The 23,750-nt window shown below is 40.3% G+C and overlaps 1 protein-coding gene across 3 annotated transcripts in view; it reads left to right on the forward strand.

The window, feature by feature from the left end:
• The window catches only part of PDE7B (phosphodiesterase 7B), a 377,838-nt gene extending 359,231 nt beyond the window's left edge, over positions 1 to 18,607 (forward strand). For all 3 annotated transcript variants that reach the window (XM_049901729.1, XM_049901739.1, XM_049901719.1), the window contains 4 exons: positions 2,707 to 2,851; positions 4,989 to 5,085; positions 9,422 to 9,502; positions 15,017 to 18,607. In XM_049901729.1, coding sequence (XP_049757686.1) covers positions 2,707 to 2,851; positions 4,989 to 5,085; positions 9,422 to 9,502; positions 15,017 to 15,240 — 547 coding nt within the window. In that variant the 3' untranslated portion in view covers positions 15,241 to 18,607. The remainder of the gene's footprint in view (positions 1 to 2,706; positions 2,852 to 4,988; positions 5,086 to 9,421; positions 9,503 to 15,016) is intronic.
• The last annotated feature ends 5,143 nt before the right edge of the window (positions 18,608 to 23,750 follow it).

Genomic DNA, 23,750 nt, shown 5'->3' on the forward strand with positions numbered 1-23,750 from the left:
TTGCCTCATTTTCCGTGTGTCCCCAAGTTAGCTACTATACTGTTTCAAAGCCACCATGAATCTCGATCTGTTTAATTAAATTGTGCAGAACCCAAGGGAGCTGGGTGAGAGGAAGTAAATAGATCACTGCGCCCTTCTTATCGAGGGCACGTTAAGGTCAAGGGCCAAGTGTGCCTTCCCCTAAAACAAGCAGCATGCCTGGGATTGTGGGTTTATTCCTGGCCTTCTGATGCTATCTCACACTGTTTCCTAGCACCCCAAGGAATGTGGAATTTGCAGGAGGAACTTCAGTTCTGATAACTTTTTACCCCCTGGAATTAAATAAAACCAATCCACATGCATGGAATAAAAACTTGTGCCTTTTACTAGAACAATAAGCTGCAAAGATTGAAAAGATTAAATGCAAAAAGAGCTAAAAATAGAGCAAGAAATCAAGTAAGCAGGAGAAGAGGAAAGAGGAGGTAGGTGGGAGAGACAGCTAAAGAAAGAAAAGGGGAGGGGAAGGAAAGAGAGGGAGGAGAGAAAAGAACAAAAGGATAGGGGAAAAGAGGTGAAACGACTTGGTAAGACCTGACTTGTCCCTGTAACACCCACATCAGTCTGACTTGTTGCTCAATTAGTATTCTCTTCCTAAAATAAAATAATCCCACTGACCCTGGTGGACTCCAAATGAAATACTGGGTTTTTATGTGCCTTTGTGAAACACGGAAGCCCTGGTGTGGTAGTGGTTAAGAGCTACGGCTGTTAACCAAAAGGTCAGGACTTCGAATCCACCAGGCTCTCCTTGGAAACCCTGTGGGGCAGTTCTACTCTGTGCTATTGGGTTGCTATGAGCTGGAAATGAGTCGACGGCAATGGGTTTTTTTTTGGTTTTGTGAAAGACATTGTTATAAGTTACTTTTGCTAGAAGAATAATCGTTATAAAATAATACATGTTAAAGAACTTTATAACAAAAGCTATTATCATCAAAGTGATGTTATTCCTTCTAGCCTCACGTAAATGCTTTTAAAACCATTTTTATGATTTGAAAAGTAAGGCAGGTTTACTGTACAAACAGGAAAACTCAGCAAAGTATTAGTTTGAACCATATGACGTTACTATTTCTGAGGCTCAGAACTAGATTATCAGCAGTGTTGTATGGTTCAAGCTAATATAAAGAACACCGAAATTATTGGTAATACTGCCATCCAGGAATAGTAATATTAATCTGGCTGGTATATTTCCATTCAGCCTTTTTTTTTTTTTTAATACAACCACATTTTAATGTGGAACTTATTTTGTGTATTTTATGTCCTGATATTTTCGCTTGTTATAAAGGCCTTTTCCCATATCATTGAAAATGTTACTAAAGTAAGTTTAATGTCTACATGACATTATTGTGCCAAAATAATTTTAACAAGATGAAATGGAAAATTGTTTGGAATTGACATACTTTCCAAATTTTTGCCATTGTAAATAATGCTCAACAAACATTCTTAAACATAGTTTTATACCAGCTTTGCCATTCGGTCAGAACATATTTATGGAGAGAAATGATTGATCAGAAATGTATGAATTTTTAAGGTTCTTGTATATTATCACACGGCTTTTCCAAAGAGTTCTATCTACCTGTATACCCATCGGTGGGTTATGAGAAAATCTACCAAAGTAACATCACCAGAATTTAGTTTGTTTTTTTTTTTTTCCATTAATCCATTGCCGTAGAGTCAATTCCAACTCATAGTGACCCTATAGGACAGAGCAGAACTGCCCCATAGAGTTTCGAAGGAGTGCCAGGTGAATTCGAACTGCTGACCCTTTGGTTAGTAGCCGCAGCACTTAACTACTACGCCACCAGGGTTTCCTTGTTTTCATTATGTTTTTAAAAATACTTGCCAATTTGACATATATACGTGTGGGGGAGGGAAGAGATTGATTGATTTAATATACATCTTTTAATTATAAATAATATTGAGATTTTTTCATGTATTTACTGGCTGTTCCTCTTTCTTTTATGAACAAATTTTTGTGTTTGGTCTTCTATTTTCCTATTCAGTGTAATTTATTAATTATTTGTAAGAATTCTTTGTACATTAATTACAGCAACTCTTTGTTTATATTCTAAATATTAGTTTTTAGTGTGCCTTTTAATTTGATTTATAAAAAATTTCACCTAACACATTATATTTTCTAATATAAATTTAATAACTTTAATTTTAAGAATTCTTTAAAAAAGAATAATAATTTTTAAAAAGTCATACAATAGTGAGAAATATAAAAAAGAAAGTGAAAATCATCTGTAATCCACTCTATAGTTTTCCAAACTCTTTTCTGTGACCATAGAGATCATTCTTTACCATGCTTGGCTGCATGTTTTTTAACATAACAATACATTGTGGAATATACAATAATAATGAAAATGGATGAACTACGGCGGGAAAAATGATACAGGGGTAACACATACGGTTGACATGAGTTGCAATTGAGTCAAGGGCAATGGTTTTTTGGTTTGGTTATACAGCTCTTGGCATGCTTCTGTCCAAAGACAGAACTAATGGTAGGTGAGGGGAATCACTCTTGGACTGTGAAGGGATGGGACACTGTATAATATACAGAATCAAAGGTGGCGATGAGATGACAAACCAACTGATGACGAGAGAATTAATCAGCCTCTCAAATGGGTTTGCTTTTGTGTGTGTTTTTGTCTTTCATTCTTATGGATGCAGACAGGATATTGAACAGCAGCTGGGCTCCTTGATCTTAGCAACAGACATCAACAGGCAGAACGAATTTTTGACCAGATTGAAAGCTCACCTCCACAATAAAGATTTAAGACTGGAGGATACACACGACAGGCACTTTATGCTTCAGGTAAAAAAAAAAAAAGCTTAAGCCATTATTCATGCCAGATAAAAACACTTAAGAACATGATCGATAATTTTAGCACATTTGAGAAGTATCTCCCATGGTATAAGTCAGAGCAGTGGCCTACTTTCTTAAAAGCTTCGTGACACATGAAATTTTTAAGTGGTTTTCAAGCAAGTAAAGTCTGGGTTTCATGTCAGCGGGTTGATAATATCACACGTTTCCTTGTTTGGGAGCTGCTTCACCACAAAGTAACTCCATGGGCCATTGCAGGCAGTGAGTGTCTGTCACATTTTGTGACTTGGTAGAGACTTGACCAATGTGATTCCTGTGAAATTTCTAAGACTGTTTCTGTAACACAAAAGTATATTATATTATAACTATAGTTTCCCCCAAAACTGAAAAACCAATAGTCGTCCTTTACCTCAAACCTATTTAATCAAGCCTTGCTTTATTACCTAAACCCTTATTTTCATCTGAGGTTCAAACACATCTACCTAGTTTTACATTTTGGGGCACCAATAAATAAATGACTTTAAGTTTAATTTAATTGCATCAAGGCCAACCTCTTTTAGCAAGAAGCCATTTCTGACAGGAAAACAAAAAGAGGAATGGACATTGAAAGTAGAAGTCTGACCTTCTTGATCTTTTTTTTTTTTTGTCTTCCATTTTTTCCTTTTGGTCCAAAAGACTGAATGGATGGACTCTGAGCTGATCTAGATAGACCAACTTTCACCAGAGAGATGGATTTCTACATGGTAGACTGAATTGTACAGTTTTTTTATCCCATCCCACTCCCAGGCTGCCCTCTGTAGCTGTCTAAAGTGCTCCATCCTTCCCAGGATACACCCTACCCTAGCTATAGAACTATGCCTTCCTCCTTTCTTCCCAGACTAATCTTTTAGTCCCTGAGTGTTACACATAGCAGCTCATGTCTGATTTTAGTGACTCAAGCCAAGGCCTTGAGTGGCGGAAAGAATTGGCCTGAACGCTTGTATTAAAAAAAGAAAGCTTGCTAACTCAAGTGAATCCCTAACAGAGGGAACCTAGAGGGGACTTCTGCCCCTTACCTACTCCAGCACAAACTGGTCCCTCCATTAACCAGAAAATAACCAAATTTGCAACTTAATGTCATCAAGGCTCTCCCAGATCCCCTCACTGCCACTGGTTCTTGAGCTCCCAAGGAAATAGGTCAAAACAAAGGGACATTGCTGGTGGGCAGGACAAGCTACCAGGAGCCCATCCAGGCCTCTCAGCAGTTGGTGGTTAAGGGGGAAAATCTGCTTCTCTGGGAATTCAAGGTAACCCTGCTCGGGGCAACATCACTGACCGCAGCTGACATTGCAGATCCAGACCAGTGTGAGGCAAGCCAAGAAGGCCCTAATTTAGCTCTGCAAACAAAACACACCTACGTTTGATATGAGTTAGCTCCCAGGCTGGCAGTCTGTGTTTACTTACACACAAACATGAAGACGAAAAGGCAGCCATACATAATTTAAGTGATGTATACAGCGAGTCAGTGTGATGAGAGTGAGGTCCAATGATCATACTTGAGCCTGGCTGGGATCCCTGTGGCCTCCCTGCCTGTGAGAAGCGGGGCAGCAGCAGGAGCCAGGCCGTGGTTTTCCTTGGCCTGCCCACCTCAAGTCTCCTCCAGGAAGCTGTGTGTCCTTGGACTGTGGCTCTTCTCTCATTCTCACCGCCATAGGTGGGAGTTCTGAATAAAGGTTTTGTGTGGTGGTGAATAAGTGCTGTTTCCTGAAGAGGCCTGTCAAGGAGGCCCTCTGCAAAGATGGACTGGTACCATGAGGCAGGCAGTCCCTGGGTGGTACAAAGTATTAATGCATCTTACTGCTGACCAAAAGTTTGAAGGCTCCAGCCCAACCAGAGGTGCCTCCGAAGAAAGGTCTGGGGATCCACTTCTGAAAAATCGGCCACTGAAAACTCTGTGGAGCGTAGTTCTACTCTGACACAAATAGGGTCACCATGAGTCAGAGTTGACTCCAAGCCACTGATTTTTACTGGTACCATGAGGCAGAGCGCACCCACAGACTGGCTAGTTTGACAGCCCCTTGGGCTTGGAGTACATTTACTACTGAAGGATCAGCCTCTGACAATCTCTCCCTGCCCTGTCATTTCTCAGATTGCCTTGAAGTGTGCTGACATCTGCAACCCTTGTAGGATCTGGGAGATGAGCAAGCAATGGAGCGAAAGGGTGTGTGAAGAATTCTACAGGCAAGGTTCGTTAAGGACCCCACAGCTGAGTTTTCATCGTCCCTTCTCCTCTCAGGCATTTTTCCTAACACAACAGGAAACAGCTAATCTTTTGTGGCATTTGCTCGTTCATCAACTCCTATTATCCTAACCTTTCTCCTTAACTCTCTTGCAAACCGTCCTGGCCCTTCTATGGAAAAAATTTTTAAATATATAACATCCACTTACTACAGAAACAAGTAGTAATGAGGTGCCATAAAAATGACCAAAAGGAGATTCTATATATATGTATATTTTTTTAATGGCTTTCCTTTGTGGATATAAGAATGTGAGAGACAGTTTGATTTTTACTCTGACCTTCATTTTAATGAGCTGAGAGTAACCTAAAGGCTAAATGCCATTTGGGGTCAATTTTTTCTGCTCTGAAGGAAGGCTTTAAGACTCCTTCTTTCCCTTGACTTTAAGTAAAGCTAACGATGAAAGAAAGCACAGCTGACCAAAAATTGAGTTCATCCTCTTAAACAGTTTCAACAGTAAGGTAAAAGAATTTTGCTATGAAAAGACAAATGGCCCCAAATTGGGGCATAATTTTTCAAAGATGAACCTCATTCAAAATAAGACAATGGAATTAGCAAGCAGGATCCTGATATTAGACGGGCTATCGGCCTTTGGACACAGCCTTTTTTTCTTCAGGCCTTGTTTCAGTGTTCAGGATGTTTGCTCAGGCACAGCAGTGCTCTGATGCTAGTGACAAGATCAGGTTTGAGAGACTGAGAACAAACAAGGCTTCAAGTGTCCCATATACCAGCTCTGTGGAGAGGTCAAATAGCAACAGTGAGCCTTTTGGAGAAGCCTCCATTGAAAGATGTGTCAATGGCATCATGATAGCCCCGAAGACAGAAAACAAAGAAGAATTGATTGAGTTCATGTAGGGCCAGAAGGCTCTTCTAACCACCTCTTCCGTTCAGAGTAAAAGTCCTCATTTAACTCCTATAACTCTGTGTGATTTCATTTGAATTGAGTGTGAGGTGTTAGGAATCAAAGGATCAGTTCTAGTTGCCCATGACATCCAGCCTCCACTGAGGGCAAGACAAAAAGAAATATGATGAAATTGGAGCAAGGAGGTTTTAGATTAGATATGATAAGTACTTCCTTTACTGTGTGGCACATAAAATAGTGAACTAGCACAGAGAGAGAAGAGCTAGGCTCTCCATACTTGGAAGTCTCTGCTCTGTTTTGACTCAGTCGTGTGCTACTGTTTGTATTGAGAGCCCTTAACTCTTTCATTGGCTCATCTTACACTTTATTTGTTTTATAAGCAATTTGGGGCAGGGATTATGTCATTTGGGCACATAGTAAGGCCCCGTTGAGTTGATGAATCAAAGTTATTGACTAAGTGGAAGCAAATGGAATCAGCCAAGAAAGGCGATCTATAAAGTCTCTTTGCAAAAGCAGATTGTTGTTCCAATAATACATGCGTGAGCAATAGTATAAGATGGAAAAACCTAGAACGTTTGTAACCTGATCACTAATGATCAGATTTCATGCACCTTGCTCTCTGACATGTCTCCTGGCAGAGGAAGGAGAGTCAAGAGGGCACATCAGGTCCCTTTTTATTTAGTAATAGTCTCAGCCTCTAGCAGAAGTCTGCCTTTTTAAGAAGAGAAGACTCCCTGGTCATTCAAACTCCCTGTCCTCCATACTGATTTTTTTCTTTTTTTTTAATCTTATAAGGATGACTTGTGTCATTTTGATTTATTTATCTGGCTTTCAGTTCAGGATTTGGGCTCAAAGCCCAGCTCACTCCAGCCTCGTTTCAAGCAGACTTCCACAGACTGCTAACAGTCCTGGTCAAAGTACCTGCAATATGACTCCAGTGTGATGTTGAGCAAAGGAAAACTCCTAAAATCAAGGTCAAGGACAGAGGGGGAAAGGAAAATGAGATCACGTAAATTAGACAAACAGTGTTAAACTCTCAGAACAGAGACTAGGGTTCCCAACACCACACCCTCACCAACTCCTTCAGGAAGTAGAATTTATGTCCTCATTGACTTCAAATTTGTGTCTTCTCAATCAACCAAGTGTTCTAGTAGTTTTCATTAAACATCTACTTCTAGCCTTGGCTAATCTTCAGCAAAACTGTGATTTTCCTACTGTTTACAAAGCCCCGTTGGGAAGGTTATGAAGGATCTAAAGAAGTATAATTATTCGTTTTTCGTACCGTCAAAGTACTAATCAGCAAAACTCCTGGAGGGAGAAAGTATGCAGTTTTTCCCTTTGCATTCTCTACATCAGTTAGCAAAGTGTCTGTAACACAGCAAGTGCCCTATAAATATCTATTGAATAAGTGAATGAGTAAATGATCTAGTTGGAAGACCAATACCCACATGAAAAACAGCAGTACAAATAAAGCAAACATCGTCTGGAGGCATATGAATAACTATCAAACAACTGGTAGAGGTCACAGGAGAAGATCTAGTGGCTGAGGAAGGTAGAGTCCAAGCCGGGTATCCAAGGATGTGTAGTGTTCTGCACTTTCCCATATGGTAGCCACGAGACACCAATGGCTTTTTAAATTAAATAAAATTGAAGTTTTACTTCCTAATTTTGTGGGGTCATATTTCAAAGGGCTACATATTGGACAGTGCTGAGAACATTTCCTTTGTTGCAGAAAGTTCCATTGTGTAGTGCTGGTTTGGACAGAGGGGAATGGAAATGGACAAAGGCACTGAGGTGGGGACATATTTCTGATGTTAGACCAGCTCAGTCCCATAGAAGATTAGAAGAGGCAGGTGGATTTGGGAAGGCTCCTGTACACCAGGCTAAATCAGAAAACATGAAAATGGGAGTCATCAAAGAAAGTGTGTTTAGGACAACATATATAATTGAAGCGGAAGAAAGACTGGCTAAGAAGCAAAAACTAAGAACTAGTTATTAAGAAACCAGACTAGGGTCAGGCAGAGTGTCCCCAAAAGAGAAATAAACAGGATTTGGTACCTCAATAGGGAGAAAGGGAGGGAGAAATCAAAGATGATTCTGCCAAAGTGTCAAACTTGACTGAAAAATCAATAGCACCCTTAACAGAAATGGAGAGATGAGGAGTAGAACTGGTTGTAACATAACAACTGGTTAGGTGCCATCGAGTCAGGCCCTGTGCCATCCCCACAATTGTTGCTATGCTTGGTTATGGAAGAATTCATTTTCATATTAACTGGTGGCATGCCTGCCCTCAGAAGGCTGTTTCCATTCAGGGTTGAAGAGCAAGTGTGAGGAGGCTTCCCTGAACTCCTCAGGCTTAACCCTTTGGTGACCTAAAATGGAGATTGTAATAAGGTTGCCATGAGGAGTAGGTTAATTAACATATCAAAGTGCCTAAAACACAGTAAGCACTAGGTAAGTGTTATATTTTTATCCCCTCTAGTTTTGGGAAGTAGGAACCCTGGTGGTGTAGTGGTTAAGAGCTCCGGCTGCTAACCAAAATGTTGGCAGTTCGAATCCACCAGGCACTCCTTGGGAAATCTATGGAGCAGTTCTAGTCTGTCCTATAGGGTTGCTATGAGTCAGAATCAACTTGATGGCAATGGGTACGGGTAGTTTTGGGTAGTACACTATCAACTGTGAACTGAACTGTTTCTGAGGCCCAGCTTCTCTGCTGATTAACCCTACTGTTTTCCAACACAAAAAATACCATTTTTCACCCTGGAGAAGGACTGAAAAAATATTTTAAACAAAGCAGAGGTCTGCTTTATGTGATGAATTTCTCCTTCAGTCTTCTAGCTGACAAAGGCATTAAAAAGAAATATTATTCTGACCTTTACTTTTTTTAACCTTCCATTACATTAGGTGAAGTTCTGAGGAATCAGAATGAAAGATACTGGATTCTTATTTATGATTAATTTTATAGCTATCCATAGATGAGATGCTGCTCAAATGAGATCTTTTTAGTCCCTCTCTCCCATTTCCTACGTATTACCATCCCTGGTTATTTTCAGGTGGAAATTGAATACTTAGCATAAAATCTGTTTTCTTAGCCTGTTGCTTAAAGCCAGAACTTCCATTTCATGTTAGGAAATTGCTCATTTAGTTCTGTTCCTGTTTTTCTAGCTCTCATTCAAAAGTTAATCCCAGAGGACACCTAATTACAATGAACTTATTGTAAATGATCATTGAGTCTCCAAAATTTTAAAATTTCACAGAAGCTAGGAAAGCAATGCAGGACGTGATGGTGCTAAAGGGTTCCTAACGATAACAAGGCAAGAAGCAGTAATTCCCAAAATAACTTCTTCCAACTAGGTCATTAAAAACTACCAATATTTACATAGATTCTAGATTATTTATATGTTTCTACTTCCTTCTTCCTAGGTGACCTCGAGCAGAAATTTGAACTGGAAATCAGTCCTCTTTGTAATCAACAGAAAGACTCAATCCCTAGTATACAAATTGGTGAGTTGAATTCAATTTTAACTGAATAGTTTGGGCTCCTGTGCCGGGAGTCACAAAGAAAAGATCTACACACAATTTTTTTGAAAGATTCAAACTGGAGGTTTGATCAATGTTCCTTTGAATGGCTGAGTCCAAATAAACACTCTAATCATGATTTATCTACTAGATAATTATCAATTTAAAATTATGAAAATTAAAGGTTTTGTTATAGAACCTTAACTAACCTATATTAGCTTTGTATTTTAGAATCATATCAAAACCAAATAGTGCAGAAAAAGAGTAGTAAGAATCAACTCTTTGCTGCTTAAGGGCATGGTAACTCACACTCTCTTCAGGGCTTGAAAGGTGGGAAGTCAGCAGAATCTGCCTTTAGGGACCTTCCAGTTTGGGTCACTACCTCCCTCTCACTTCAAACACTCAATCCCAAGGGCCCAGCACCCTAATCCCAAATTCTTCAAGCCATGCTTTGATCCCATTGTGACTTGGCATCCCATGCTTCCCTACTCTCCATTTTCAAAACTTATTTTCAGTCTTATTCTCTAAGGACCATACTCTCTTTCAAGTGCCAATTTTGCCAACGTGTTAAAATGTGAGGTTGACACATCCAAAATAATTATTACTTTATCCAACTGAGTTATGCATAAGATCATTAAGCAAATCAAACTGGACATTTTAGGCATTTTTGTGGACGAAATATTTCTGATCAGATAAAAATTGCAATCAAGTCATTAAAACACTCCACCCACTCCATCTACATTTAAGGCATATCTTTCTTTGCCTGGCAGTTTTCTTCAACTGAAACCAAGGTCAGAATTTGAAACTAACCCTTTTTCTTATAAACTATGGCACTAACATGTATTAGTTCATGGTTTTTGTTTTTTTCCTATTCCCACAGACCATAGATGGTTTACTGCATTCACAGTGTTATACACCTCTGCAAAGGCCAAGGTTTAATGCCTTAACATTGGGAAGGAAGGGGGTATCCTAAAAGATAAACTGAAAAGTAACAAAACCAGAGCAAATTAGAATGATATGCTTGCAATCACGGAAAATCCAGTCAGTCCGCAGTCCCACAAAAGATTCATGAAGTTATCCTAAGGAAACAGGGACAAAATTAATCTAGTTACAAAGATTTGAATGGAATACACAAATATGAAAATAGTTATGTTGGAATTATTGATGAGCTTATTCGTGATCCATTTTCTTTCAAATTACCCTTGATATTGGTGTGTTGTTTTTACAATTAAACTGATTCCTTCACCAAAAAATAGTGGGGAGAGACAATAAAAAATAAGACCCATGTCAAATTCTCATGGAATCTAGACTTTCTGGAGCCATGGAGGCTAGAAGAACCCCCAAAACTATTTCCCCGAAATAATCTTTAAACCTTAAACCAGAAGTATCCCCTGAAGTCTTCGTAAAAACGAACAATAGTTTAGCTTAACTGGTAAAGAATGTCTGCCTTGAGCGCTATGCTCTTTTAAGATCTATCTATATGAGATCAAATTGACGACAGCAATTCAAAAGATTAGACAGTTAACTTCGGGGGTAGTAAGTTTATGTTAATGAGGTAGGAACAGCTCAGAAAAGGAGGGCGAGAATGGTTGTACAACTCTAAGAAGGTAAACAGTGTCACTGAATTGTACATGTAGAAAATGTTGAACTGGTGTATGTTTTGCTGTGTATACTCTCAACAACATCAAATAAATAAGTTATTTAAAGAAAAAATCAGTCCCAGCACAGATGAGGCTACGGAACTGATGCTGAGGGGTGGAGAGAACAGAATCGCTGCCTCAGCTCCTTGTATCCTGTCCTCTCCCACCAGCAATGGAGATTCTGCAGCTGTGATTCGAAAGGAATAGACCCTGACCACAGTCCTACTCACTTGGTTGAGTTCTGACTAGAAACAAAATTTGCCAGGCAGCTGTTAAGACCTATTGAACACCAAACAAAAGGGCTCGCCTTGTTAAGCACGCAACCTGGATTCGCAAGACAGACCTGATTTCAGAGATGTTGTCCCATTGTTGTCATGAGAACACACTTACTTTGTCAAATTGCATGTCCTGATTTTCAGCTCAGGAAAATCTGGTTACCATAGATACCTGTTTTAAAAATGAGATGGGGGTTGAGCGAATAGGGAAACCCCACGGTTGTACACTGGCACGGCAATAATAAAGAGAAAGAGAAGGTGATTGTAAAACGGCTTCTAATACATGAGTATCTCTGTCTCTGTTCCACATCTCTCAGCTCTACGGGTTCAGGGTTGGGCAGTGTGGTGTGCAGGGGTAGGTCAGACTAAGCTGGAAAAGCCTAAATAGATGAATCCAGTTTAATGGGAGCTGCGGGCTCTAGCCGCCCAGACACAATTTTTCCACTGGGTCCTCAGTAATGCAGCTATTCCCCCTGTTCTGACTCCCCTGTGAATGAAAATGTCTCCTCTCTTCTCTGTATCCCCATCCAAAATAAGAAAGCTCCTGAGTGCTGGTCTCACTTAAACTTAGATCTGGCTTTTCTATTTAAGTAATTCACATTTACCCTAATGGAACTGGGGCTTCATGGTCCCTTCCCCACTCCTCTCCTCTCTCCATCAAATTTTGCATTAAAAAATTTTTTTAAAAAAACCTTGCCATCGAGTCAACTCCGACTCATAGCAACCCTAGAGGACAGAGTAGAACTGCCCATAAGGTTTCCCAGGAGCACCTGGTGGATTCGAACTGCCGACCTTTTGGTTAGCAGCCATAGCTCTTAACCACTACGCCACCAGGGTTTCCACATTTAAAAAAAAAAAAAGAAGGTATTAAATTGAATAACTCTAATTGGTGAACTCTGTAGAAAGATGAGGGGAAAAAAGTTTCCTTCAATCCCTGTCTACTTTGAGGCCACCATTCCTCCCTTCTCCCACTGCCATCCCTCCCAGACAAGACCAGGGTAAAATAAGCTCCTGCTTCCAGAGAAATGGGGGATTCTCACAACAGACTGAGAACCAATGGAACAGGTTCCCAAATCTGATAGTGTAGAAGCCTTCCTTTGTTTGAAAACCTGCCTCCTGCTTTCTATTCAGACTTTAAAACAACTTTCCTAGTAAGATAAGCTGACTTTACATCTGACACAACCAGTTGCCATCATGCCAATTTCTACTCACGGTGACCCCATGTGTGTCCGAGTCCAACTATGCTCCACAGGCTTTTCAATGGCTGGTTTTTCAGAAGCAGTTCACCAGGCCTTTCTGTCAGAGGTGTCTCTGGGTGGACCCAACCTCCAACCTTTCAGTTAGCAACCAAGCGAGTTAACCTTTTGTACTACCCAGGAACTCAGACAGGAGTACATATCCAGGGTAAATTCAGGAGTAGAATGAGTTGCTTTTTTTAGATGTTGGGTTTTAAAATATGCGGTTTTGTAACTTTTTAATACTTCGGGTAAGTTTGATAAGCATTCCCACTTCAAACTTTAATTTTTAAATTGTTTAATTTTTCAAACTATCTTTTTATTTAAAGGTGAAAGATAATAGACATTAAATATGGAGATTGTGAAGGAGGTGAAGAAAATTCAAGAAGAGCAAAAAAAACCGTGAAATTCTTATTTGCTGACTTCCTACCTAACCTTACCAAAATGCTAAATACAGACATAAAGTCGCTAGCTTAACTTTCCTCCTCAGGTTTAGGTTCTCTAAAATGATCTCACCGTTTTAAGTCATATTTCACATAAAATGAGATGCTGCAGAAAGGTCCAATAATATTTTGTATGCTGCATCCTTTTCTCATTTCTATATTGTCCTCAAAAGTCAAGTCTCTGTTGTTTGTCCAATAAAAAGATGATCGAGTCAAGCTTTATAATTTGCATGCCTGAAAACATATGGAATTAGTTGTTGGCAGATATTGTTATACTGAAAACGATCGTCTTTTCTCCTACACCTACATTTCAAGGAAATACTATAAAACCTAAATATGGCCAAGTTCATGATGATTCTAATACGTCAGGCCTAAACTGAACATTATCTTTGCTTAACACAGCATGTTTAGTAGAGAAAGCACATTAACAGCAAAACATGATGAGAAAGCGACAAGTCTAAAATAAGCAGGAGAACAGGCAAGCTAGCAAAGTCTAATATCAAACAACCTTTGCTAATCATTAAAGCAGGATTTTATGCAGGTAAAATCTGCATTTGAAATGGACAAACTGTTATTACCTCAATTTAGCTGTTTAACTTATTGGAAAGTAAGACGAAACTATAAAACTATAATCCTGAAAAAATATCCTATAGGAGATTCCTTCCTGAAGTCTTTTGCCCTCCGCTCCCTCCTTCTACCCATACTCCTTAGTGCCAACGCAGGCTTTTCTTTTTTTCTTTTCTTTTTTGTTTATGTCTTTCTCCTCCTAGAAATAATAATACAAAACCCAAAACCCACTGCCATCGAGTCAATACTGACTCATAGTGACCCTATAGGACAGAGTAGAACTGCCCCGTAGGGTTTCCAAGGAGCACCTGGCAGATTCGAACTGCTGACCTCTTGGTTAGCAGCTGTAGTGCTTAACCACTAAGCCACCAGGGTTTCCACAAATAATAATAGCCAGTATCTATTGTTTACTACCTGCCAGGAGCTTTCTAAGCATTTGTCATTTAATTATCCTAATAGCCCTATGGACCCCTGGTGGCTCAGGCTTGTTAACCAAAAGATCGGCAGTTCAAATCCACCAGCTGCACCTTGGAAACACTATTGGCAGTTCTATTCTGTCCTACCGGGTTGCTATGAGTTGAAATCTGCTTGACAGCAACCAGGCTTGTTGTTTTTGTTTTTAACAACCCTATGGGTTTGGTTGTTGCTGCTGTTAGGTGCTGACAAGTCGATTTTGACTCAGTGACTTCGTGTGACAGAGTAGAGCTGTCCCACAGGGTTTCCTAAACTGTAATCTTTACCAAAGTAGCCCTGGTGGTCCAGTGGTTAAGCGCAGTACTACTAACAAAGGCTTGGCGGTTGGAAGCCACAAGGCATTCATGGTGGAAAGATGTGACTGTCTGCTTCTGTAAAGATTAAACCCAAAACCCAGTGTCGTCGAATCGATCACAGCCTAGAAAACTCTACGGGGCACTTCTACACTGTCCTATAGGGTCAGTATGAATCTGAGTCAACTCCACAGTAACAGGTTTTGGTTTGGTTTAATCTTTACCAAGAGCAGATAGCCAGGTCTTTCTCCAATGGAGTAGCCACTGGGTGGGTTTGAACTGCCAACCTTTGAGTTAGTATTTGAGAGTTTAACTGTTGAAGCTTCTATGGATTTGGTCCTCTCAGCTTTTTTTTTTTTTTTTTTTTACAAATGAGGAAACTGAGATGCATAGAGGTGAAATGACAAGCCCACAGGAACACATCTTATGCTCCCAGACTCTGGGCAATGACCACATCTTGTTTGCCTTCATATCCCTGGGGAGAGCAGACAGTAGGGCCCCAATCGTGTTTAAGGAAAGCAGTTGTTTTTCTTGTCCTTATGGTGATGCGTTTCACCTTGCTCTTCTCCCAGGTTTCATGACCTACATCGTGGAGCCACTCTTCCGGGAATGGGCCCGTTTCACAGGAAACAGCCCACTGTCTGAGAACATGCTGAGCCATCTGGCGCACAACAAAGCCCAGTGGAAGAGCCTGTTGCACAAGCAGCCCAGGAGCAGCAGCGGCAGCAGCCCGGAGCACGGAGGCCCGGGAACCGAGAAGGAGGCACATACTGGCCTGGATGCCGATGCCCCATAGGCCCCATGCCCTGCTCTGAGCCCTAGAGAACCTCCCTGAGCAGAGGCCTCCGAGAGGGTGCAGAAGCCCTGAGAGGTTCTCGCCAACGAACCCAGCCACTCTCTGGGTTTTGTTCTTGGCCTCTTCTGAATGCCACCCTCCTATTTACCTGCCTCCCCTCCTGTTTCCAAGTGTACAGAAGCCATTTGTCACCTCAGCATTAGCTGCCGAAACGAGCAACTCCATTCAGTAATGTGGGAGCTGATTCCAGAGGCAGGTTGCCGATCCAAGGAGAAGACTGGGGAGTAAGAACGAGGTGCTTCTGCCATGTCCCCCACAGGCCCTGGGTCACACAGTGTGACAGGCATACAAAGTCCAGAGCATTTTCCGTGTGTCATCTGACTGCTGAGCTGCATGACACAACACCAGCATATTTGGAACTCCGAACATATTGGTCTTAAGTGCAAGAGCACAAGTGAGAGCGTGAGAAAGTACTTTATATTTTAATAATAATTATTATTATAAAAATAATAATAAGTCTTTTTAACTTTTATATTTTATGCACTAGACAATGGATCTAAGACTCTGGACTAAGATTACTCAATGTACCCAAAAGGAACAAGGGGATCATTGTTTGTTACTGACTTGATGCCACTTTGGGTCAGAGATGTGGCATCTTCTCAATTTCAGAATCCACGTTTCCTATCGGATTGAGGGGAAGGTGCTGTAGTGTTCATTCCTTTGCACCGTCAGCCAATCTGTCTTTTATGGCTAACTCAGATTCGGTGGCATGTGTATATTCACCCATGTACATTTTCTGTAAATACCAAGCGCTACTGATTCCCATGCCAAAATACATGAGTATTATGGGATTGCTACCTGTAAACAATGGCACTGTGAACAAAATACTGTTAGTTTTAATACAAGAGAATGCATTTGTAAATATGGTATATAGAGTTTATTAATATACTGTTGTTTGCAGATAAAGGCCTTAACTTTAAACATCTTTCATCTTCTGAAAGCTGCCCAACTTAAATCCTTACAGATGTCTTTCTGAACTGCCTTCCCACGTCCATCTTTATGCTTTCCAGCTAAGGTCACAAACCAAAACTGAATCAAGTCTTTGAGGAAATATTTTGGAAACTTCACAGGCATTCCGCTTGAGACCATAGTGTTTCATCTATGGCAGCAAGCATCGTTTCCTCAGATTCATGAAACCCTTCAGCAAGACGGAAGTCACTTTTCAACGCAGCAATGTTGCACACTCTATTTTAACGAGACAGCTGATAAGCTTGTGTTTATGGGACTCTTGTTATGGAACATGGCAGTGAGTCAGCCTCACAGGAAACATAGTGGGTCTCAAAAACCTTCTATGACCCTGTCATTCAACCATCAGAAAATTCCTGGCTCCCATACCACATATTGTCTGTTATGGCTATAGTACCAAAGTCTCTTTGGTTTAGGATTGGCGTGCATTTCTTTGGTGTTAATCGTAACTGGATTTTTCTTTTTTTCTTAATTTCCTCTGAAGTCTAGCTAAAGTTAACATTATTTAAGTAAAGAAAATATTTTGGTTTTCAAAAGACTTTACCTTCCTGGCAGGTCGTTGTGGTTAATTATGGTTCTAGTTAGCATAGTCACCTTGGAATTTATGGCCATTTTTTTCTGCAGAGACTTGACCATAAAATCAATTGATTACAGCGTTCTCTAGTGTCCTAAGCTCTGTGCACTGAGTCCTTTCTTTAGAAGTTCTTAACATAACTAACGTTAGATGAAATTTGGTAATGCCCCTTTTGTCTTCCCTCAGATAATGTGATACAGAATTTCTGCCACTACCAAGCTGTTTCTCACGCACAACGGAATGACAGCTAAATCTCATTCCTGTAGTGCAACTGTTGTATTTGTTTGTTTTCCTCCTCACATACAAATGAAATGTTAGAAACTTGACTGGATTGTAATAAGTTCCTGTAGAGAGACTGAGGTTAGCAGAGTTAAGGCTTAGGGGAAATTTTGGAAAGTTGGTTATATTTTCATTAAAGTAGAAGAGAGTGTCCGATGGTGCTGAAGAATGTTGTGAAAACCTAATGAAATGGGTGGATGATAAGTTGAAATTATTGATATGGGTAAGAAAAGAAATTGTGAAAACTTAGTACTTTGGTTTTTTTTCTGCACTAACTATAAACTGACACATATTTTTATATTCACTTTAATGCTCTGAAGCTCTCAGCTTGGTGAGGCCCCAAAAGAGAATATGTTGGATGTATTCCTACTTCCAAGCCTCTCTTTCTGTGGTGTGATGATGTAAAGAGGGCTTTTGAGTAGTCTGTTTTTCATGTCCGTGATCAAATCAAGGAAAGCAATCACTGCAGACGATAAAATAGATAGGAGCGAAGATACTGATTTAGCCAATGAGGCCTCTACCTTGAGTTTAGAAAATGGATCTTGTTATAATTATGTTATAATTTAATAAATAATATTGGAGATGTTATTAGTAGTTCCAAGTTTATAGGGCAAAAGCGTTTATGTTACAATTAGGTCTTGAGGAAGGGCTCACAGAGAAAAGTACCAAATATCCTGTGGTCAAGTGTATGAAGTAGCTACTAGTACAATAAATATCTGAAGCAAGAGGAGACACAGTGCATGAATTAATGCATCTGTCTCCTTCATTCAATCATTTAGAAACTTCCTGTGCTCCTCATTCTTTGGCAAAAGAACAAAAAGGTTGGGAAAACTTTTTTTGCCTACTAGCGGCTCTCTTGCAAATATTTAGGCAGAGGGAGTCCAATTACTAGTTAAAACACCATTATTGAATTATCTATGGATTTCCTCTTTACAAGTTTTCTTCTCCTAGTCCATGAACCATTAATAGTTGACTTAACAAGTTTAACTCTTTTATTGCTAGAGAAGAAAGGAATCAAAGGGCTGTTTGTTGTTAAAGTTAAAATTGAATTAAGAGAGAGAGAATTTATTATCACTGCCAGGCCTGATAGGCAAAGCTGGTTTTCCTTTTAACACCAGCAGTGAATAGTCAGAACCTTATTCATGAAAAGTTGGCCTACCCATTACTGCCTGCTAGGCTAAGCAAAAATCAGGCTCTGTTTCTACCTGCTTAAGGCTTCCCACAAAGGGACTTGGAGAGCATCCTGCAACCTTATCTTCAGACAGTGCTTCCTGTAAAACACAGTCTTGTTTTTAGTAACCTCTTCTCATGTTGAACCAGATCTGTTCACTGATTTGGATTTGGTTATGAGCTTGTATCTCACTGTATTTCTCATGCTTTGTTCTTTTAAGCAAACTCTTAAAATTGTGTTGTTCTCTGTATACATATGAGGTTTGAAAAAAACCACCTTGTGAGTTTTGCTCAAAATGTGGCCTAAATATTCATTGGCATGCCTAGATGAACAATTAAAAATAAAGATAATTTCTTAAAAATATCACAATATGAAAACATACTGATTCTCACCATGTAACGTATTATCAACTAAGCAATCTGTTTCAATAAAAAAGACCCACTGCTGGGGAGAGGAAACTTTCAGAGAAAGAGCACAGATGCAAATATGGTCTAGGTGACACGTTTCCCTTGTGCTACAGGAGCTGCAGAAATAGCCCATATTCATGAAGACATCGCATGCCAGTTAATCCCACCCTTAGGCTTCACGTTTCCCCTAAGTGCTGATATTTTTCTGACTCAAATTTGTCAAACTCGTATATGAATGAGAATGAGGTACGATGTTTTGGGTTGTGAAAACATAGCAAACTCATTTCAAGATTTTTTTGCAAAAAAATACGGTTTTGCATTTCAGGATTGGAGGCTACCAAGAATAATAGGACTGTACAGTCAGGACAACTGAGTGTCCTACGTCTTTCTGGAAATCAAGAAAAAGAGCACAACCCATGTTTCCCAGAAGCACCTTTGTGTCTTTATATATTTTCCCTGTTTTCATTTTTCTAAGATTTGCACTCAGAATCCCATTGATTGCTTAAAGTCTCCTCATGTCCAAATGCAAAGCCACCTTCCCATTTGTGGCCGTTCTAGATCATAAAATAAAAATCAAAAGTGAGACCCCAGTGCTATCCCAAAGGTCAGCCATGCCTTTCAAATGTGCAGTGGGAACCTATCTGAAACGTTGTCAATAGGCCAAGCCTGTGTGAGCAGTGAAGTTTCTATTCAACAAATATTATTGAAAATCGACTATGTGTCAGATGTTGTATAAGATACTTGCCGTATGAAAAAACCTAGACCTTCCAGGAGCATTCAGACTTGTGTCAGGGACTGGCATCACCAGTGAACCCTTCTCTGAGCATTAGTGAGAACACCTGTAATTGCTCAAAAGTAGCTAAAATTTCCAGCCTGAATGCAACATAATAAACCAGTTGCTGTCAAGTCAACTCAAACTCATGGTGACCCCATTAGTGTCACAGCAGAACTGTGTGCTCCATAGGGTTTTTAGTGGCTGATTTTTCAGAAGTAGATTGCCAGGCCTTTCTTTTGAGGCACCATTGAGTGGACTCGAACCTCCAGCCGTTCAGTTAGCAGCCAAGCACATTAACTGTTTGTACCACCCAGGGACTCCCACAACATAATAAAAAACAGATAAGCTCTGGAGACGGAACTGGGTCCCAACCCTGGTTCTGCCACTTACTTATTCTGTGATTTGAGGGAAGTTACTGAACCTCATAATTATTTCCAGACAATAATAACTTGTATAGGATTATATGCAATTAAAAGAGACTGCATATAAAAAGCACCAAGCACAAAGTCTGGTGGTGCATGGTAGACATTCAATAAATAGAATTCTCTTCTCCTAAATTACAAAATAACTTGGCAAATAGCCATTCACACATGGGTAAGATTGGGGAAAAAGTAAGAAAAAAAACGTAGTAAAGAAATGCTGGTGATTTCACATTAGGAAGTCAAACTTATTTTTACATTTTTTAAGAGACTAGTTAATTTATGTACTTTTTTATTTGTAAGGTTGGGGGAAACTTTACCTCTTTTAAATGAAAGCTCGGCCTCAGCCATAGCCTATTTTCTGTTTAGTCCTCTGTGCTCTAGAATAGAGGATGGAGTATCTTTTGTTTCCTCTCCAGTCATAAATTTCTGCAAAGGAAACAGCTCCTAGGAACAAAATGGGAGTTATTTACCTCTCTTGTATCTATGCCACTAAAGCCCTGCTTCCTGCTAATTATGGCTGTGGTCCTGTGTGTGGGTCCCTAAAGGGTTTGCTGGGCTTTTCCAGGCTCCACAGGAGCAGGTGTGGACCATGTACCTCCCAGGATGTACCTGGTTCACACCACTCAGACATTTCCAACCAGGTTAAAGCTTCCTATTTCAGAGGACAGAAGGCAGAGGCACTTTTTATATCCCCTGGAGGAAAGAAGGAGAAGAGTTAGTCCTGCCTGCATGACATTTGATTAATGACTAAATACCCGTACCCACTGCCATCAAGTCCATTCCGACTCTTAGCGACCCTGTAGGATGGGGTAGAAGTGCCAAATGGGGTTTCCTAGGAGTGGCTGGTGGATTTGAATTGCCGACCCTTTTTGGTTAGCAGCTGTAACTCTTAACCACTTCGACACTAGGGCTCCAATGACTAAATAAGGACCTTTAACCTACAAAACAGTCTATGATGGGCTTTGGGTCCCCCCTCCCCATTACGCCAGAGAGATTATTAGGAAATGTTGACATTTTAGTTGATATGGTTTGAAAATGCACGATCGCCTTGTCTTAGTCATCTAGCCAACGGTGTATCATTGATTCCGTTGCCTAAAATGCTTTAAATCCTAGTATTACAAGTGCTGGTTTAACCGTCGGTATTTTTTTTTTTTTTCCTTTTTAGGGACGCAGTGTGGTAGAGTTGGAAAAAAATGTGGCCTTTGGCATCAGAGAGACCTGAATTCAAATTCCTCCTAATCCCTTGCTGTTTAACTGTGGGCAGTTCATCTCTCTGAGCCTCCATTTCCCCCATGGAGCACATACCTCCTGGGATGGTTTTAAGGTCAGCATTAGGTAACATACATAAAGCGTACAGCACAGTTCCTAGCACAAAGGGGATATTTAACAAATGTAAATTCCCAACCTATTCAATGAAAAAAAATCTACAAAGTGTGACTTGGGAGTCTTATTTTCTCTAGGTTGTACCAATTTTTGTGCAAAAGGAAACATAAGACCAATTAATAGATGTTGAACATGATTATGTCCACAAGAGGCTAGCTTGGCCATAAAATAATCCTTACAGTATGGACAAAATACTATAAAAAGAAAGCATTATTCCTGGGGTACTAAGGATACACTGATAAGACCAAGGACAAATAAGGGACTGCCTCACCTAATTTTAAAATATGTACTCCACAGCCCAAACCCATTGCCGTCAAGTGGATTTCAACTCATAGTGACCCTATAGGACAGGGTAGAACTGTCCCATAAGGTTTACAGAATCTCTACAGAAGCAGGCTGCCACATCTTTCTCCCATGGAGTGGCTGGTGGATTCGAACTGCCAACCTTCTGATCAGCATCCCCTTGCTTAACTGCTGGGCCACCAGTGCTCCTGCCCAGCCAGAGAGAACTAGTCCAGTTAATCAAAGCCTTTAATAGAGTTGATGAGAATACAACCCTGGTAGACATAAGGTTTAGTAACTTAAACAAAACTTGTTAACTGATCAAGTTTTCAGGAATTGTACTCAAATCCTACAAATCCTATCCATAGAAGTTGCCAGTAGTCCTTCCTCTTGTAACTTCATCCGGTTCTTTCTGGCCACTTCAGCAGAGGCAAAGAACTCCAGGGAAGTCTCCTTAAATAGATCACTCTAAAAAAAGACTCAGTTCTCCCCTAAACTAATGTTTTCCAAGTTGTTTAATCACTGGTGTGCCAAAAGATGTTTATTAAGTTTTCCATTTAAAAAAAATGGCTTCATAGTCAAAAAGTTTGAGAAGCAGTGGAGTAAACCGGTTTTTCTCTTGCTTGCTTCTCAGAGCCTCTCATATGCTAATTACATCTCCAACAAGGCCATGTGGTATTCAGTATTCCTGAATAATTTGAATTCAGATTGTTTTTCAGGTACATTAAATGCTATTTGGTAGACCTTTTTTTTTTTTTAAACCACACATATTTATTATTTCAAGGAACATGGTTTATAAAACCTAGCCAAGACAATAGCTTTTCTCATCACAGAAGGGTTTGTGAATATACCCTCTTGGGTGGCAAGTATAAGGAAGGACTTAATGGAGCCCTGAAGGACTTGATGTTCAGAGACCTCTAGGTCTTTTTCCACCCAACTGGAAAAGAAGCCTACAAAAGTATCACTAAATTGGTTTCCTTCACAGAGTTTTAATGAAGGTCCCCTACAAGGAGCCCTGGTGGCACAGTGGTTAAGAGTTGAGCTGCTAACCAAAAGGTTGGCAGTTTGAATCCACCACTGGCTCCTTGGAAACCCTATGGGGCAGCTCTACTCTGCCCTATATGGTTGCTGTGAGTTAGAATCGACTCCATGGTAACGGGTTTGGGTATGAGTCGGAATCGACTGGACGACAGTGGGTTTGTTTTTTTTGGTTTATGGCATACAAGGAAACCCTGGTAACACAGTGGTTAAGAGTTACGGCTGCTAACCAAAAGGTTAGCAGTTCGAATCCAGCAGTCGCTCCTTGGAAACCGTATGGGGCAGTTCTACTCTGTCCTATAGGGTCGCTATGAGTCGGAATCAACTCAACGGCAACAGGTTTGGTTTTTGGTTTTGGTTTATGGCATACAAAGGAACCCTGGTAGCACAGTCATAAAAGTACTCTGCTGCTAACCAAAAGGTCAGTGGTTTAAATCCACTAGCCACTCGTGGAGAAAGATGTGGCAGTCTGCTCCCAAAAAGATTTACAGCCTTGGAAACCCTGTGGGGGTAGTGCTACTGTGCACTATAGGGTTGCTGTGAGTGGAAACAGACTTGATGGCAACAAGAATGACACACAGGGTGGTGCAAATGGTTAACAAGCTCAGCTGCTAACCAAAAGTTTCAAGTCCACCCAGAGGCACCTTGGAAGAAAGGCCTGACAATCTACTTCCAAAAATCAGCCATTGAAAACTCTACAGATCACAGTTCAATTCTGACACACCTGGGGTCACCATGAGTAGGAACTGACTCAATAACAACTCGTTTATGGCATGCACAATCCAAGAACAGACAGAGACAAATTCCAGTTGGCAACTCTAAAAAAGAACATGCAAGTAGAAGATGAGTATCTTACTTTATCCTTGTTACAAATACTTCAGATTATGCATAACCTAGCCAATTGATTACTCTTCTTACCAGTAAGCAATTATCTGTGCTTTTTTTTTTAAGTTGTTGGCAAAGTAATTCTAATGGACCAAAATTTAGGGATCATTGTCTGGGTTATTTCATCCTCCTTGCTGCTGCTGGAGCCCTGGTGGTGCCACGGTCAAGAGTTCGGCTGCCGACCAAAAGGTCAGTAGTTTGAAGCCACCTCCTTAGAAACCCTGTGGGGCAGTTTTACCCTGTCCTACAGGGTCGCTATGAGCTGAAA

The sequence above is a fragment of the Elephas maximus genome, chromosome 1 (assembly GCF_024166365.1).
Source record: "Elephas maximus indicus isolate mEleMax1 chromosome 1, mEleMax1 primary haplotype, whole genome shotgun sequence".
Taxonomy (NCBI): Eukaryota; Metazoa; Chordata; class Mammalia; order Proboscidea; family Elephantidae; genus Elephas; species Elephas maximus.